The sequence below is a fragment of the Piliocolobus tephrosceles genome, chromosome 9, assembly GCF_002776525.5.
Source record: "Piliocolobus tephrosceles isolate RC106 chromosome 9, ASM277652v3, whole genome shotgun sequence".
Taxonomy (NCBI): domain Eukaryota; kingdom Metazoa; phylum Chordata; class Mammalia; order Primates; family Cercopithecidae; genus Piliocolobus; species Piliocolobus tephrosceles.
The window spans coordinates 125,509,706-125,523,903 of NC_045442.1; the positions used below are offsets into that span (position 1 = coordinate 125,509,706).

Here is a 14,198-nt window from a genome sequence, read left to right on the forward strand (position 1 = left end):
GCCAGACATGGTGGCTCACATCTGTAATCCCAGCACTTTGAGAGGCCGAAGTGGGAGGATCACTTGAGGCCAGAATTTGAGGCCAGCCTGGTCAACATAGCAAGACCCCATCTCTATTAAAAAAAAAAAAAAAAGGCCAGGCGCGGTGGCTCACGCCTGTAATTCCAGCACTTTGGGAGGCCGAGGTGGGTGGATCACGAGGTCAGGAGATCGAGACCATCCTGGCTAACACTGTGAAACCCCCTCTCTACTAAAAATACAAAAACTTAGCCGGGCGTGGTGTCAGGCGCTTGTAGTCCCAGCGACTCGGGAGGCTGAGGCAGGAGAATGGCGTGAACCTGGGAGGCGGAGCTTGCAGTGAGCCGAGATCGCGCCACTGCACTCCAGCCTGGGCGACAGAGCGAGACTCCGTCTAAAAAAAAAAAAGAAAGAAAAAGGAAAAAAGTTAACAACACAAAATGAAACCAAAAACCACTCCTCCTTATAGAAGACACATGCAATGCTAAGGCTAGGAGAATAGAAAAGAGAGTGTGCAGGTGACGATAAGGAGGAAAAGGGGAAAGCGTTTGCAAGACCAAAAGAAAAAGCTGAAAGGAGGGGAGGAGAGCTGAGAGAGGAGGGGAGGACAGGAAGAAGAAGGGAAGCAGGCAGGGAGGAAGAACGCAAGTAATGAGAAGAAAGCAAGTCATGCTCCAGGCTGACAAGCTTCCAAAGTAACAAAAAACCCAACTGTAATTTGATATGGGCAAAAATTATTTTAATCTTCTGTTTATAAATTTTCCTGCTAGAGAATGACTCATATTTTTGTGGTCTCATTTTTACCTGCATCAAACGTCATCTGGGAAAACATCAAGTGACTTTGGACATTTTAGCAGTTAATTGATTAGAATAGTTTAAAAACCAATCAGGCTGGGCGAGGTCGCTCACACCTATAACCCCAGCACTTTGGGAGGCCAAGGCGGGCTGATCGCTGGAGGCCAGGAGTCCAAGACCAGCCTGGCTAACATGGTGAAACCCCATCTTTACTAAAAACACAAAAAATTAGCCGGGCGTGGTGGCACGTGCCTGTAGTCCCAGCTACTTGGGAGGCTGAGGTGGGAGAATTGCTGGAGCCCAGAAGGCAGAGGTTGCAGTGAGCTGTGGTCATGCCTCTGCACTCTGGCCTGGGCAACAGAATAAGGCCCTGTCTCAGAAAAAAGACGAAAAGTAAATCCCATTTCTAACTCAAAAAACCCCTTGTAGGAAGGAAGCAACACTTGCTACCAGATTTCCAGGCATCCTTCCAGAGAGACTGTACAAATAAACACATAGAGGATAAGGAATGCTGGACAGTTGCTTCATTTCTTCTGTTCAGTACCACGTTTGTTTCTACTTGCTGGCATACCTTGTAGATCCCCCCATATCAGGACACAAAAACCATCTCATCATTTTTAACAATTACAGAACATTCCGTTGTATGGAATTCCCACCATGAATTTAGCCAACCCCCTATCTGGACATGTGATTGCTACATTCTGTGGTTATCTTACAAACAGCCACTAATTGAAAATCCATAGGTGCAAGAATATCTGTAGGATAAAATCCTACGTGTAAAGTTCAGGGGTCATTTTTTCTATATAGATTTTCCAACAACTATTTGATGATGGGCTATAATCTATAATCTGCCTTTTCCAGTTCATGACTTTTATTAGATTAAAAAAGCAGCCGGGGCCGGGCGCGGTGGCTCAAGCCTGTAATCCCAGCACTTTGGGAGGCCAAGGTGGGCACATCACTTGAGGCCAGGAGTTCGAGACCAGCCTGGCCAACATGGTGAAACCCTGTCTCTACTAACAATACAAAAATTAGCCCAGCATGGTGGTGTGTGCCTGTAATCCCAGCTCCTTGGCAGGCTGAGGCAAGAGATTGTTTGAACCGAGGAGGCAGAGGTTTCAGTGAGCCAAGATTACGCCACTGCACTCCAGCCTGAGAGACAGAGCGAGACACACACACACACACACACACACACACACACACACACACACACACAAACTTTCTCCCAAATTCTGAAATGTAATAAACATTAACCAAATGCCTACAATGGACAAAGATAATTCTGTGCAAGGAACTGTGGAAATACAGAGACGCCACACACAAAAAATCTTCAGGTGTTTGATGTTGGATCAGCCACCCTGAGATCCAGGAGCACAAGTTATGTGTGGCAGATCTACTCACTGGTTCCTTGAACATCAGTGGATGTTGCTACTTCTGCATGAATAAGCCATCAGTTGAGCCTGTCTTCATAAGAAAGTATTAACAATGCTTTACCACAGTGGTCGCTCAGTAAATTAACTGACGTTTCAATCAATCCATTGATACTACCAATATCATAATTTGCTTTTTAAAATAAGTTATATAAATGATTAGCTCTACGCTTTTGCTCTTTTTAATTCAACAGTAAATGCTAAATAGTAGATGCTAAATAAATATCGAACGAGTAAGCAAATGAATGAGTGAATTTGAGGGCTTCAACATTTTAATAAATATTTAAGAAATACGGTTCATAGTTTCATTGTCTTAAATATCTACTGGCTTACTTAGCAGCCCTTTTTTTTATCATTTAATTTAATTTTACCTTAAGTTCCAGGATACATGTGCAGGACATGCAGGCTTGTTACATAGGTAAATGTGTGCCATGGTGGTTTGCTGCACCTATCAACCCATCACCTAGGTATTAAACCCCACATGTATTAGCTTTTCTTCCTGATGTTCTCCCTCCATCTGCCTCTCCCCACAGGCCCCAGTGTGTGATGTTCCCCTCCCTGTGTCCATGTGTTCTCACTGTTCAGCTCCCACTTATGAGTGAAAACACGTGGTGTTTGGTTTTCTGTTCCTGTGTTAGTTTGCTGAGGATGATGGCTTCCAGCTCCATCCATGTCCCTGAAAAGGACATGATCTCACTCCTTTTTATGGCTGCATAGTGTTCCATGGTGTATATGTACCACATTTTCTTTATCCAGTCTGTCATTGATGGGCATTTGAGTTGATTCCTGTTGGCAGCCCTTTTTATCAATAACTTTCTACAATTATTCCAATATCTGGTCTCCCATCCCTGATGAAGCTGTTCTTGAGGACTCTTGATTGTAAACTAAAAGGCCAGTGTGCCACGATGCCAGCGCTTACACCACCATGTTGATTTAGTATGCCAGGTGTGAGGACTTACTTCTCAGGATGGCAATATGCCTCTGGGCTTTCATGGCTGAAATGAATTTGCTGCAGTTGATGTGCTCCGCCTTTGACAGGAGCTGCCTCTATGTTTTATCATTCATCCATTCAATGTAAACTGAGTTTCTGTTCTGTGTCAGGAATGGTCCTAAGCTATTATGAAATGCAGATTCCTCATTAAAAAGCAAATGTCACTTTAAATTTACTTCAATTTATAGAACTTTAAAAGCTTAATTTGATCAATCAAGTATTTATTGACTATCTACTGTGAACCCAACACCTACTACATGCTTAGTGCAATAGAGATAGAAAAGAAACCACTAGGCCAAGCATGGCGGCTCACACCTGTAATCCTAACACTTTGGGAGGCCAAGGCGGGAGGCTTGCGTGAGCCCAGGAATTTGAGAGACCAGCTTGGTCAACATAGTGAGACCTTGTCTCTACAAAAAATGAAAATAAAAAAATTATCCAAGTGTAGTGGTGTATACTTGTGGTCCAAGCTACTTGGGAGGCTGAGGTAACAGGCTCGCTTGAGCCCAGGAGTTTGAGGATATAGTGAGCTGTGATGGTGCCACTGCACTCCAGTCTGGGCTACAGAGTGAGATCCTGTCAAAAAAAAAAAGAAAGAAAGAAAGAAAAGAAAAGAAAACAAGGAAAGAAAGAAAGAAAAGAAAGTGAAAGAAAGAAGAAGAGGAAGAAAAGAAGGAAGAAGGGAGGGAGGAGAAAGAAAGAAAAAGAGAAAGAAGAAAAAGAGAAAGAGAGAGAAAGAAAGAAAGAAAGAAAGAGAAAGGAAAGGAAGGAAGGAAGGAAGGAAGGAAGGAAGGAAGGAAGGAAGGAAGGAAGGAAGGAAGGAAGGAAGGAAAGAGAGAGGACAGGACCAGACGGCTGCGCTGCTCAGAGTACTTGAGTTGACGCTCTTCCCTCAAAATCACCTTCATCCAATGCAGGCACTCGGGAGCTCTGGCCACAGTGACACACTGGTATTAACACCCAGTGATTGGCCTAATTGGTCAGGGTGTTGCTGAGGAGCGGCTATTCCCTGCATATGCCCAGAGGACATTTTCATCATCCATGCCAGACACCGGCCCCCGGCTGTCTCAGCTGCCTTCTCTGTCCTGGACCCAATCTGCACACAGGCTGAAGGTGGGGGCTGGTGGGGAGACGTGGTTTTCATGGCCTCCTCTGCAGTAATCACCTTGCCCCTCTCTCCTTCCTCCTTGCTCCTCCTCTGTTTCACCAAATCTCTTTCTCTTTCTTTTCCTCCAATCCACACAACCTCAGGAAACAATAAAAGGTGGAGAGCTTGGCAGGTAAGCTGTTAATTCACTGCCTTAGTGATTCTGGTTTCCATGTCTTCACTGGAGTTGCCCAGATGTCACTGAGGGAGAGGCCAAGGTTCTGGCGCCGAGTTCAAGTTGCTTTGTTTTATCCTTGGTTCAGGAGCCCTCTTCTCTCTTGAGTTTCATTCTGCAGATTTTCTTGTCACTTAAATAGAAACGGGGAGGGATCTTCTGAAGGTAGAAGCACAGTTTATGTCATGTTGCCTTTTCCAATAAAACACCGTCAATGTGCGCCAACTCACTAGCCAACGCGAAGACGGAGCTTGTGGTCAGATGCAGCATCTCCACTACGACAGATTTCCTTTTTTAGTCATAATAATGATTTATGTTAAGTCCGAAAACTCAAAACATCTTTCATTAATTTCTCATGTTTTCTGTTACTTCTTTTGTAACAATTTTTCTATGCTTTTTTATTTACTTACAAGTTGTTTTATTTTGTTTCTACAATCTTACTATTTATTCTGATTACAGTGTCATTGCAAATATATGAGAAAAAAACAGACTTTTTTAAAAAAAAGAAAGATTATCTCGAATCCCACCATTGTTTATATTCTTCAAGACTTTTCTGTGCATATGGACATGCACATGGCTGGTTGGAGATTATTGTAGGTGTTTTTGTTTGTTTGTTTGTTTTTTGAGACAGAGTCTCTCTCTCTGTTACCCAGGCTGGAGTGTAACGACTCTCACTGCAACCTCCGCTTCCTGGGTTCAAGCAATTCTCCTGCCTCAGCCCCACAACTAGCTGAAATTACAGGCGCCCATCACCACGCCCAGCTAATTTTTGTATTTTTAGAAGAGACAGGGTTTCATCATGTTGGCCAGGCTAGTCTCAAACTCTTGACCTCAGGTGATCTGCCCACCTCAGTCTCCCAAAGTGCTAGGATTACAAGTGTGAACCACTGCACTCAGCCAGTTGTGGGTTGTATTTTGTGTTTGTTTGTTTGTTTGTTTTGTTTGTTTTTCGAGACGGACTGTTACTCTGTCACCCAGGCTGGAGTGCAGTGTGCAATCTCAGCTCACTGCAACCTCCACCACCCGAGTCCAAGGAATTCACCTGTCTCAGCCTCCCAAGTAGCTGGGACTATAGGCGCACGCCACCATGCCCTGCTAATTTTTGTATTTTTAGCAGCGATGCGGTTTCACCATATTGGTCAGGCTGGTCTAGAACTCCTGACCTCAGGTGATTCACCTGCCTCAGCCTTCCAAAGTGCTGGGATTATAGGTGTGAGCCACTGAGCCCAGCCTGCGGGTTCATTTTTATCTCAATATCTTTTTCACTTAAGATGTTGCAGACATCTTTCCATGTTAATAAATGCAGATCTATTTTATAATTTTTAATAGTTGAATAGTATTCCATCATATGGGCATACCACATTTTATTAAACTAATTGTCTGTCGATAAGAGATTCAGATTAACGTCTTGAAAATTATTTTAGGCCAGGCATGGTGGCTCACACCTGTAATCCCAGCACTTTGGGAGGCCGAGGGGGGCGGATCTCTTGAAGTCAGCAGTTTAGACCGGCCTGGCCGACGTGGTGAAACCTCTTCTCTACTAAAAATACAAAAATTAGCTGGGCTTGGTGGTGAGTGCCTGTAATCCCAGCTACTCGGGAGGCTGAGGCAGGAAAATCACTTGAACCTGGAAGGCGGAGGTTGAAGTGAGCCAAGATCATGCCGTTGCACTCTAGCTTGGGTGACAGAGCAAGACTCCATCTCAAAAAAAAAAAAAAAAGAAAGAAAATTAGTTTAAACGATACTTGAGTGAATACCCCTGTATTTGTCTATTCCCTAAGAGTAAATTCTAGTCGAACTAGACAGTCAAAGAGTGTGCGCTTCTCAACTGCCCTTGGGAAAGATGGCATGAGTTTACACTCCCAGCCACAGGGCTCTGAGTGTCCCTACACCCGTATACTCAGATGTTTTGCAGTAGAGTTGTATTGGAAGGCCAAGCCCTGGGAGGTTTACTTTGGTATATGGGCGTGGCCTGGAGGTCATGCAACAAAGGCCCTCAAAGCCCCCAGGGTCCATGAGACGTGCGGCCCATGGTCTTCAGTGAGCGACAGCCACTGCTCCAGATCTCAGTGCCATCGTCTTGCATGCAGAGCACTGGGTGATGTTTTTTCAGGGAAATTCACAATAGTCAGGCTCATTGGTCAAACCTGCACGTGCATTTTGTTTGTTTTTGTTTTTGTCTTTAGAGACAGAGTCTTGCTGTCGCCCAGGCTGGAGTACAGTGGCGTGATCACAGCTTACTGCAACGCCAGACTCCTGGGCTCAAACAATTCTCCCACCTTAGTCTCCCAGACAGCTTGGACTACAGGTGTGTGCCATCATGCCCAGCTAATTTTTTGTAGAGATGGGGGTCTTGATATGTTGCCTAGGCTGGTCTTGAACTCCTGGCCTCGAGCGTTCCTCTCCACTAAGCCTCCCAAAGCACTGGGGTTACAGGAATGAGCCACTGCACCAGGCCTGCAAATGTTTTTAACAATAGTTCTGTTCCCCTGCCCTCTGACTAAGCCCCCTAGCTCACACAGAAAGACCCCCTTCTTCCTATGCTATCTGATAAACTTCAGGTGACACCTGTCAGTGCCCCAAGCTGTTCGTTTCAACTCATTCAAAATGGTCCCAAATCCTAACCTCCTCTTATATGTAACATCTCTCAAAAGACCTCTTCTTTCTCCTTACTGCTCTTTCTCTGCCATCAAAAGCTGCAGGTGGCCAGGATCCATGGCTCACGCCTGTAATCCCAGCGCTTTGGGAGGCCAAGGCGGGCCTGAGGTCAGGAGTTCGAGACCAGCCTGGCCAACATAGCAAAACCCCGTCTCTACCAAAAATACAAAAATTAGCTAGGTGTGGTGGCAGGTGCCTGAAATCCCAGCTACTTGGGAGGCTGAGGCAGGAGAATCATTTAAACCTGGGAGGGAGAGATTGCAGTGAGCCAACATCGAGCCACTGTACTCCAGTCTGGGCAACACAGTGAGATTCCGTCTCAAAAACAAAAAAGAAAGAGAGAAAGAGAAAGAGAGGAAGAGAGGAAGAGAAAGAGAGAGAGAAAGAAAGAAAGAGAGAAAGAAAGAAAAAGAAAAAAGAAAGAAAAGAAAAAGTTGGCTGGGCACAGTGGTTCATGCCTGTAATCCCAACACTTTGGGAGGCTGAGGCAGGTGGATCACAAGGTCAGGAGTTCAAGACCAGCCTGCCCAACATAGTGAAACCCCGTCTCTACTAAAAATACAAAAATTAGCCAGGCATACTGGCATGTGCCTGTAGTCCCAGCTACTCGGGAGGCTGAGGCAGGAGAATCGCTTGAACCTAGAGCTGGAGGTTGCAGTGAGCCGAGATCACACCACTGCACTCCAGCTTGGGCAACAGAGTGACACTTCGTCTCAAAAAATAAAAACTAAAAAAATAAAACAAAGTTGTAGGTAGACTGGATGCAGCGGCTCACCTGCATAATCCCAGCACTTTGGGAGGCTGAGGCAGGTGGTTCAATTGAGGTCAGGCGTTTGAGATTAGCCTGGCCAACATGGTGAAACCCTGTCTCTACTGAAAATACAACAAATTAGCCAGGTGTAGTGGTGTGTGCCTGTAATCCCAGCTACTCAGAAGGCTGAGGCAGGAGAATCACTTGAGTCCAGGAGGCAGAGGTTGCAATGAGCCGAGATAGTGCCTCTGCACTTCAGCCTGGGTGACAGAGGGAAACCCTGTCTCAAAAAAAGAAAAGAAAAAAATGGCAAGTGAAAAAAAAATGCAATTGGAAGGAAAATGGCACTAGGTGCTATTGTTTCTAAACCCGTGAAGTTGAAGAAAAGGGGGCGTTGTACTGGGGACAGCAGAGGAGGGGTAGCCCTGTCTGCTTTCTCAACCCTGGCTTTAGCAGCAGGAGCGCTCTCTCCTCATCCCACTCCTGGCTTTGCCCTTGAGGCTCTTACTGCTGCCTCCTGACTTGCCCCGTCCCTGCCCCATCACCCCAGGCACTCTGCCCGAGAAGGACAAAGATGAGGAGCAGAGGTGTGGGACGACAGGGAGCTGGCACCCTCAGCAGGAAAGAGAATGTGTTTTTGCCTAGACATAGAATAGAGGGAATTGCATGGACCTTAAGAAATGTCCATAGCAGCAGCCTCGTTGGGAGGCACTTGGATCCCTCTGTTAGAACGTCCGTGGTAAAGAATTTGCAATTCATAGCAATGAATGTGCTCCTGGGTGTCTCAGCGTGGTCTCCTCTCTTTCAGTGGCTATCTCCACATCCACCGTCCTGCTGTGTGGACTGAGCGCTGTGTCTCTCCTGGCATGCTACATCAAGTCAAGGTGAGTTGCAGTGGATACTCCCTCTGCAAGAGGAAGAAGTATTTCCCCAAGAGAAAAGAGCTGCACCTGGCGGGGCGCGGTGGCTCACGCCTGGAATCCCAGCACTTTGGGAGGCTGAGGCGGGTGGATCACTTGAGGTCAGGAGTTTGAGACCAGCCTTTCTAATGTGGTGAAACCTTGTCTCTACTAAAAATACAAAAATTAGCTAAGCGTGGTGGTGCACACCTGTAATCCCAGCTACTTGGGAGGCTGAGGCAGGAGAATTGCTTGAACCTGGGATGCAGAGGTTGCAGTGAGCCAAGATTGCGCCACTGCACTCCAGCCTGGGCAACAGAGCAAGACTTTGTTTCAAAAAAAAGAAAAAGAAAAGAGCCGCACCATAGTGATTCCAGAATGCCCCCTCCCAAGAAGGACCCCTTTCCTGGCCATTGGCTATCACACACCCCTTCTGTAGGGGCCAACGAGTGCCAGAGCCAAGGGGCAGTGAGCTAGCCCCGAGCCCAAGTGCCCCCTACCCCTGCCCATAGTAGAAATGGGCAGAGAAAACGCCAGAGAAAGTGCACCGGGTGGCCAACGCATGCAGTCCTATCCGTTCTTCTTGCGATATCCCCGTGAATATATTCTTGAAGGTCCTCATTGAATAGGGATATGCCTTCTTATAAATATACTCATTCATGTTAGCCTTAATTTTGTATTCCTGATCATTGAAATTCTGTGTCTCAGCATTTCTGGCAAAAAACGTTTCTGCCACTTGCTGACTTCTTAAATTTTTCTCATTTTCCTAATCTTTAGGCAGTGTTATTATTCTTTGATTAAAGCTTCAAATGGCATTCTGGCCTTAATTTTGTGCTTCTATCAATTAGTAACCAGTATTCCAGCATTCCATACTGATATAGAGTTCAGATTTGTCCAAACTAAACTTTTAGTTACTATTAATAGTTATAAAACGTTCTTTTCTAAATGTGATATCAATATAAAAATTATGTGACCCTTTGAGCCTACTTTTGACAAAATGAACATTCCATGAAATGCTATCATAAAGTCACAATGAAAACCAGTATCTAAAATTTCACATAAATCTTCAAAAGCTGTCCAGGTGCGGTGGCTCACGTCTGTAATCCCAGCACTTTGGGAGGCTGAGGTGGGTGGATCATGAGGTCAGGAGATCGAGACCATCCTGGCTAACATGGTGAAACCCCGTCTCTACTAAAAATACACAAAAAATTAGCCAAGCCTGGTGGCGGGCACCGGTAGTCCCAGCTACTTGGGAGACTGAGGCAGGAGAACGGCATGATCCCAGGAGGCGGAGCTTGCAGTGAGCCAAGATCACGCCACTGCGCTCCAGCCTGAGCAACAGAGCGAGACTCCCTCTCACAAAAAAAAAAAAAAAAAAAATTCTTCAAAAGCTGTGAATACCATCCCAACCAATAAAAATGCCATAAACCTCATAGACAGTTGAGAAATTAACAAACATTGATGTTACTCAAAAATTTGTCCAAAGAATTCAAAAAATGAAAAATGTTGACAAAACAGAAAATGACTTTTAAAATAATTTTCAAAATATCATTAATAACTACAGAATTTCCATATAAAATGCTGAATCTGGAGTTATATTTTTAACAGGTTATAATGAATAAATATATTCACTGAATATATGTTTAAATGTATATACCACCTTTTTATGAATATTACATTAAAATATATTCTTAAAAAGGATTTGTAAATTTGGTATATACAGCCGATAAATATGTTCATAAGAGGAAAACAGCAATATTTACTGGCTATATGGAAGATATTTCAGTTGGGCATGGTGGCTTATGCCTGTAATCCCAGCACTTTGGGAGGCTGAGGTGGAAGGATTACTTAAGCCCAGCAGTTTGAGACCAGCCTGGACAACATAGTGAGACCCCATCCTCACACACAAAAAAATTTTTTCATTTTTAAAAAGCTCAAAAAGTAAAATAAACATATCTTTAGGAAGAATTGGTATGGTCGGGCATAGTGGCTCACACCTGTAATCCTAGCACTTTGGGAGGCTGAAGTGGATGGATCGCTTTTTTTGCAACCAGCCTGGCCAACATGGTGAAACCTGATCTTGACAAAAAATACAAAAAGTTAGCTGGGCGTGGTTGTCTGCAGAGGTTGCAGCAAGCCGGCATCACACCACTGCACTCTAGCCTGGGAGACAGAGTGAGACCCTGTCTCAGAAAAAAAAAAAGAAGAAGGAAAGAAGAATTGATAAATTTGATAAATTACTTGGTCATTTGGTGAACTGATGCTTTCCATAAACTTGTTTTTTGCAAATGGGTTATTAGATTTGCCATTTGACCAATTGGCTGTTAGCAAATTATTTTCAGTGAATTGACCCGCATCCTGCCTTATTTTAGCTCTCACTCCAGGGAGCTCACACTGCTTACCTTAAAATGGCCTGAAGAGTTGCTGCTCCTCCAGAGGGACGTTTCACCTGCCCCGGGAGAAGGTGCCGGCCAGATGCCCAGGGCGTCAGCACCCAGTGTCCTGCCTCCCCTGTGCTTGTCATTCAGGAGCTGATTGACTTATGTATTTCTTTATTTATTTCACACATACTAAGAGCTAAGACCTGTTTTTAAAAGCTTCATGAATATTAAATCACTTTTTTCAAGATGATCAAGTCTGGTTTGGCCAGGCTCCCAGTCACTCTCTCCTTTTCTTATTCCTGCCATTTGAACGGCTTTTTGGCAGAGGACTGGCAAAGCGTGGGGTGAGCGCGGGGTGGCGTGAGTTGCTCCAACAGCTTTTGGTGGATCTTAGGTGGATGGGGAGGTTGGAAATACCTAGAGAGGATTTATTATTCTCATCATATATGCCCTGATTGGTCTTCAACTCCTGGGCTCAAGCGATCCTCCCACCTCAACCTCCTAAAGTGCTGGGATTACAGGCATGCGCCCCCACAGCTGGCCCCTAGATAGGATTTAATACTCTCTGGAGAGGTAGGCATCCTAGGTTCTCTCCATCTCTGAGGACTACGTGCTCTCTGTCTGACTCCTGCGGCAGGGCCTCTGTCTGCTCCTGCCATCCCCCAGTGCTAGACATGCTCAGTGGGAAGCGTCTGTTGATTTGAGGGCAACCCCCCCTCTTTTCAAAACCTATGAACCACCTGCTTTGCAGGCAAACTCCCCCACCGGCCAGCGTTGAAATGGAAGCCATGGAGGCTCTGCCGGTGACTGGGGAGACCAGCAGCAGAGATGAAGACTTGGAAACTGCTCTCACAACCTCTGAAACTTGGGGAAACCAGCCCAGCTACGTCCGGAGTGAAGGAGCCTATCTGCTTTAGCTAAAGATGACGGAGAAGAGGTGCAAGGAGGTGGGCTCCAGGAGCAAGCCCACCAGGCCTCTCAGACGTCCCAGCAGGATCTCACGGACTGCTGCGTTGGCGCTTCCTGCGCGGGGAAGCAGGTTCTCTGCATTCCCATGGGCACCACCGGCCTGCCTCGGATCCAGGGCCCAGTTTCCCTGGAGAGACCAAAGGCTTCTGGGCAAGGTTTTTATTTTATTACAGTGTGAACTGTCTGGAATACTTGTGGTAATGAAATAAAAACCCTGCCCCGAACCTTCCGTCCCTCATCCTGACTTGCAGTTCACAGAGAAAAGTGACATACCTGAAGCTCTCTGTCAATTCCAAGGCTTCTCCTGGCATGGGAGGTGTCTACAGAGAAGACACCAGCATGGGGGCTTCTAACCACCCTGTCTCCAGCTGCTCTGCACACACAGACAGGGACCCGGGAAAGGTGGGACAGATGCTGAGCCAAGCGAATCCTCTCCATCAAAGGATTCACAAAGAAGAAAACTCAACTCAGTGCCATTTTACATATATATGTGTTTATATTTATACTTCCTTGTCTATTATATCTACACATTATATATGATTTGTATTTTGACATTGTACCTTGTATAAACAAAATAAAATGTCTATTTTCAATATTTTTAAAATGCACTAAAAGAATCACGAAGGAGAAATGTTCCACACAAAGAAGGAGAAAGAGTAGGAAGGCAGAGTCCGAGGTGACTGAGTTCAGATGTTCTTTCCAGAAGGAGAAAAAGCCTTGCCTAAAGCTGGCTCCGGTCACAGTTTTGGGGAATTTCCCATAATTCCATGTGAGGAGAAGCAGCATTATCTAATCCACACGGTGGCAAGTCCAGGCTCAGCTCAGCAATGGTTTACACATCATTTCTTCCCTTCTTCTTCTCTTACTTTCTTTGCTGTTTTTGACATTATTTCTAAAATCATGGGCCTAATCCCACCTCCTCATTTTGTAGATGAGAAAATTGAGGACTGGAGAAGTTGTTCTGCCCACAGCCACGAAGCTCGGTTAATGCTAGAGCTGGATCAGAGCAGGAGCTGGGACACTGGGCCCAGTGACTCACACCTGTGATCCTAGCACTCTGGGAGGCCAAGGCAGGAGGATTGACTGAGCCCAGGAGTTCAAGAACAGCCTGGGCAACATAGTGAGACCCCATCTCTACAGAAATTTTTTTTTTCTTGAAACAGTGTTGCTCTGTCACCCAGGCTGGAGTGCAATGGCAAGATCTCAGCTCACTGCTGCCTCCACCTCCCAGGTTCAAGCAATTCTCCTACCTCAGCCTCCCAAGTAGCTGGAACGACAGGCATGCACCACCACACCTGCTAATATTTATATTTTTTTAGTAGAGACAGGGTTTTGCTATGTTAGCCAGACTGGTCTCAAACTCCTGATCTCAAGTGATTCACTCACCTCAGCCTCCCAAAGTACTGGGATTACAGGCGTGAGCCGCGGCGCCCAGGCAAATTTTTTTTTAAAAACAAAAGTAATAGGGAGTGTAGGTGGGGTAGGAGGGGAGCAGTCCTGGCTGAAAACCAGCCACCAACTACCCCTTGTACAGCCAAGGGGAGGAGGGAGCCACTGTGGGCATTTGGGGGATGGGGCAGGGGCATAGCGCCCAATCCACACACCATCAGACATTCTCAAGGTGCCGTTTTTCACTGACTTCTCTTTTTGTGGGGGAGGGGACATAGTCTCACTATGTCGCCCAGGCTGGAGTGCAGCGGTGCAATCTTGGCTCACCGCAATCTCCGCCGCAAGCAATTCTCATGCTTCAGCCTCTGGAGTAGCTGGGACTACAGGCGCACACCACCATGCCTGGCTAGTTTTTGTATTTTTAGTAGAGCCGGGGTTTCACCATGATGGCCAGGCTGGTCTCGAACTTGTGAGCCCAAGCAGTCTGCCTGCCTCGGCCTCCCAAAGTGCTGGGATTACAGGCGTGAGCCACCACACCTGACCTTCAGTCCCCATGTCTTCAGCTGCCACAAATCTGAATGGTTCACATCTCCCACTC

General features: G+C 45.9%; 1 protein-coding gene across 7 annotated transcripts in view; it reads left to right on the forward strand.

The window, feature by feature from the left end:
• The window catches only part of IL15RA (interleukin 15 receptor subunit alpha), a 37,034-nt gene extending 24,215 nt beyond the window's left edge, over positions 1-12,819 (forward strand). For 3 of the 7 annotated variants that reach the window (XM_023230563.3, XM_023230558.2, XM_023230560.3), the window contains 2 exons: positions 8,771-8,846; positions 11,994-12,819. In XM_023230563.3, the coding sequence (XP_023086331.1) occupies positions 8,771-8,846; positions 11,994-12,159 (242 nt within the window). In that variant the 3' untranslated portion in view covers positions 12,160-12,819. The other 4 variants (XM_023230561.3, XM_023230562.3, XM_023230559.3 and 1 more) reach the window with 4 other exon arrangements.
• The last annotated feature ends 1,379 nt before the right edge of the window (positions 12,820-14,198 follow it).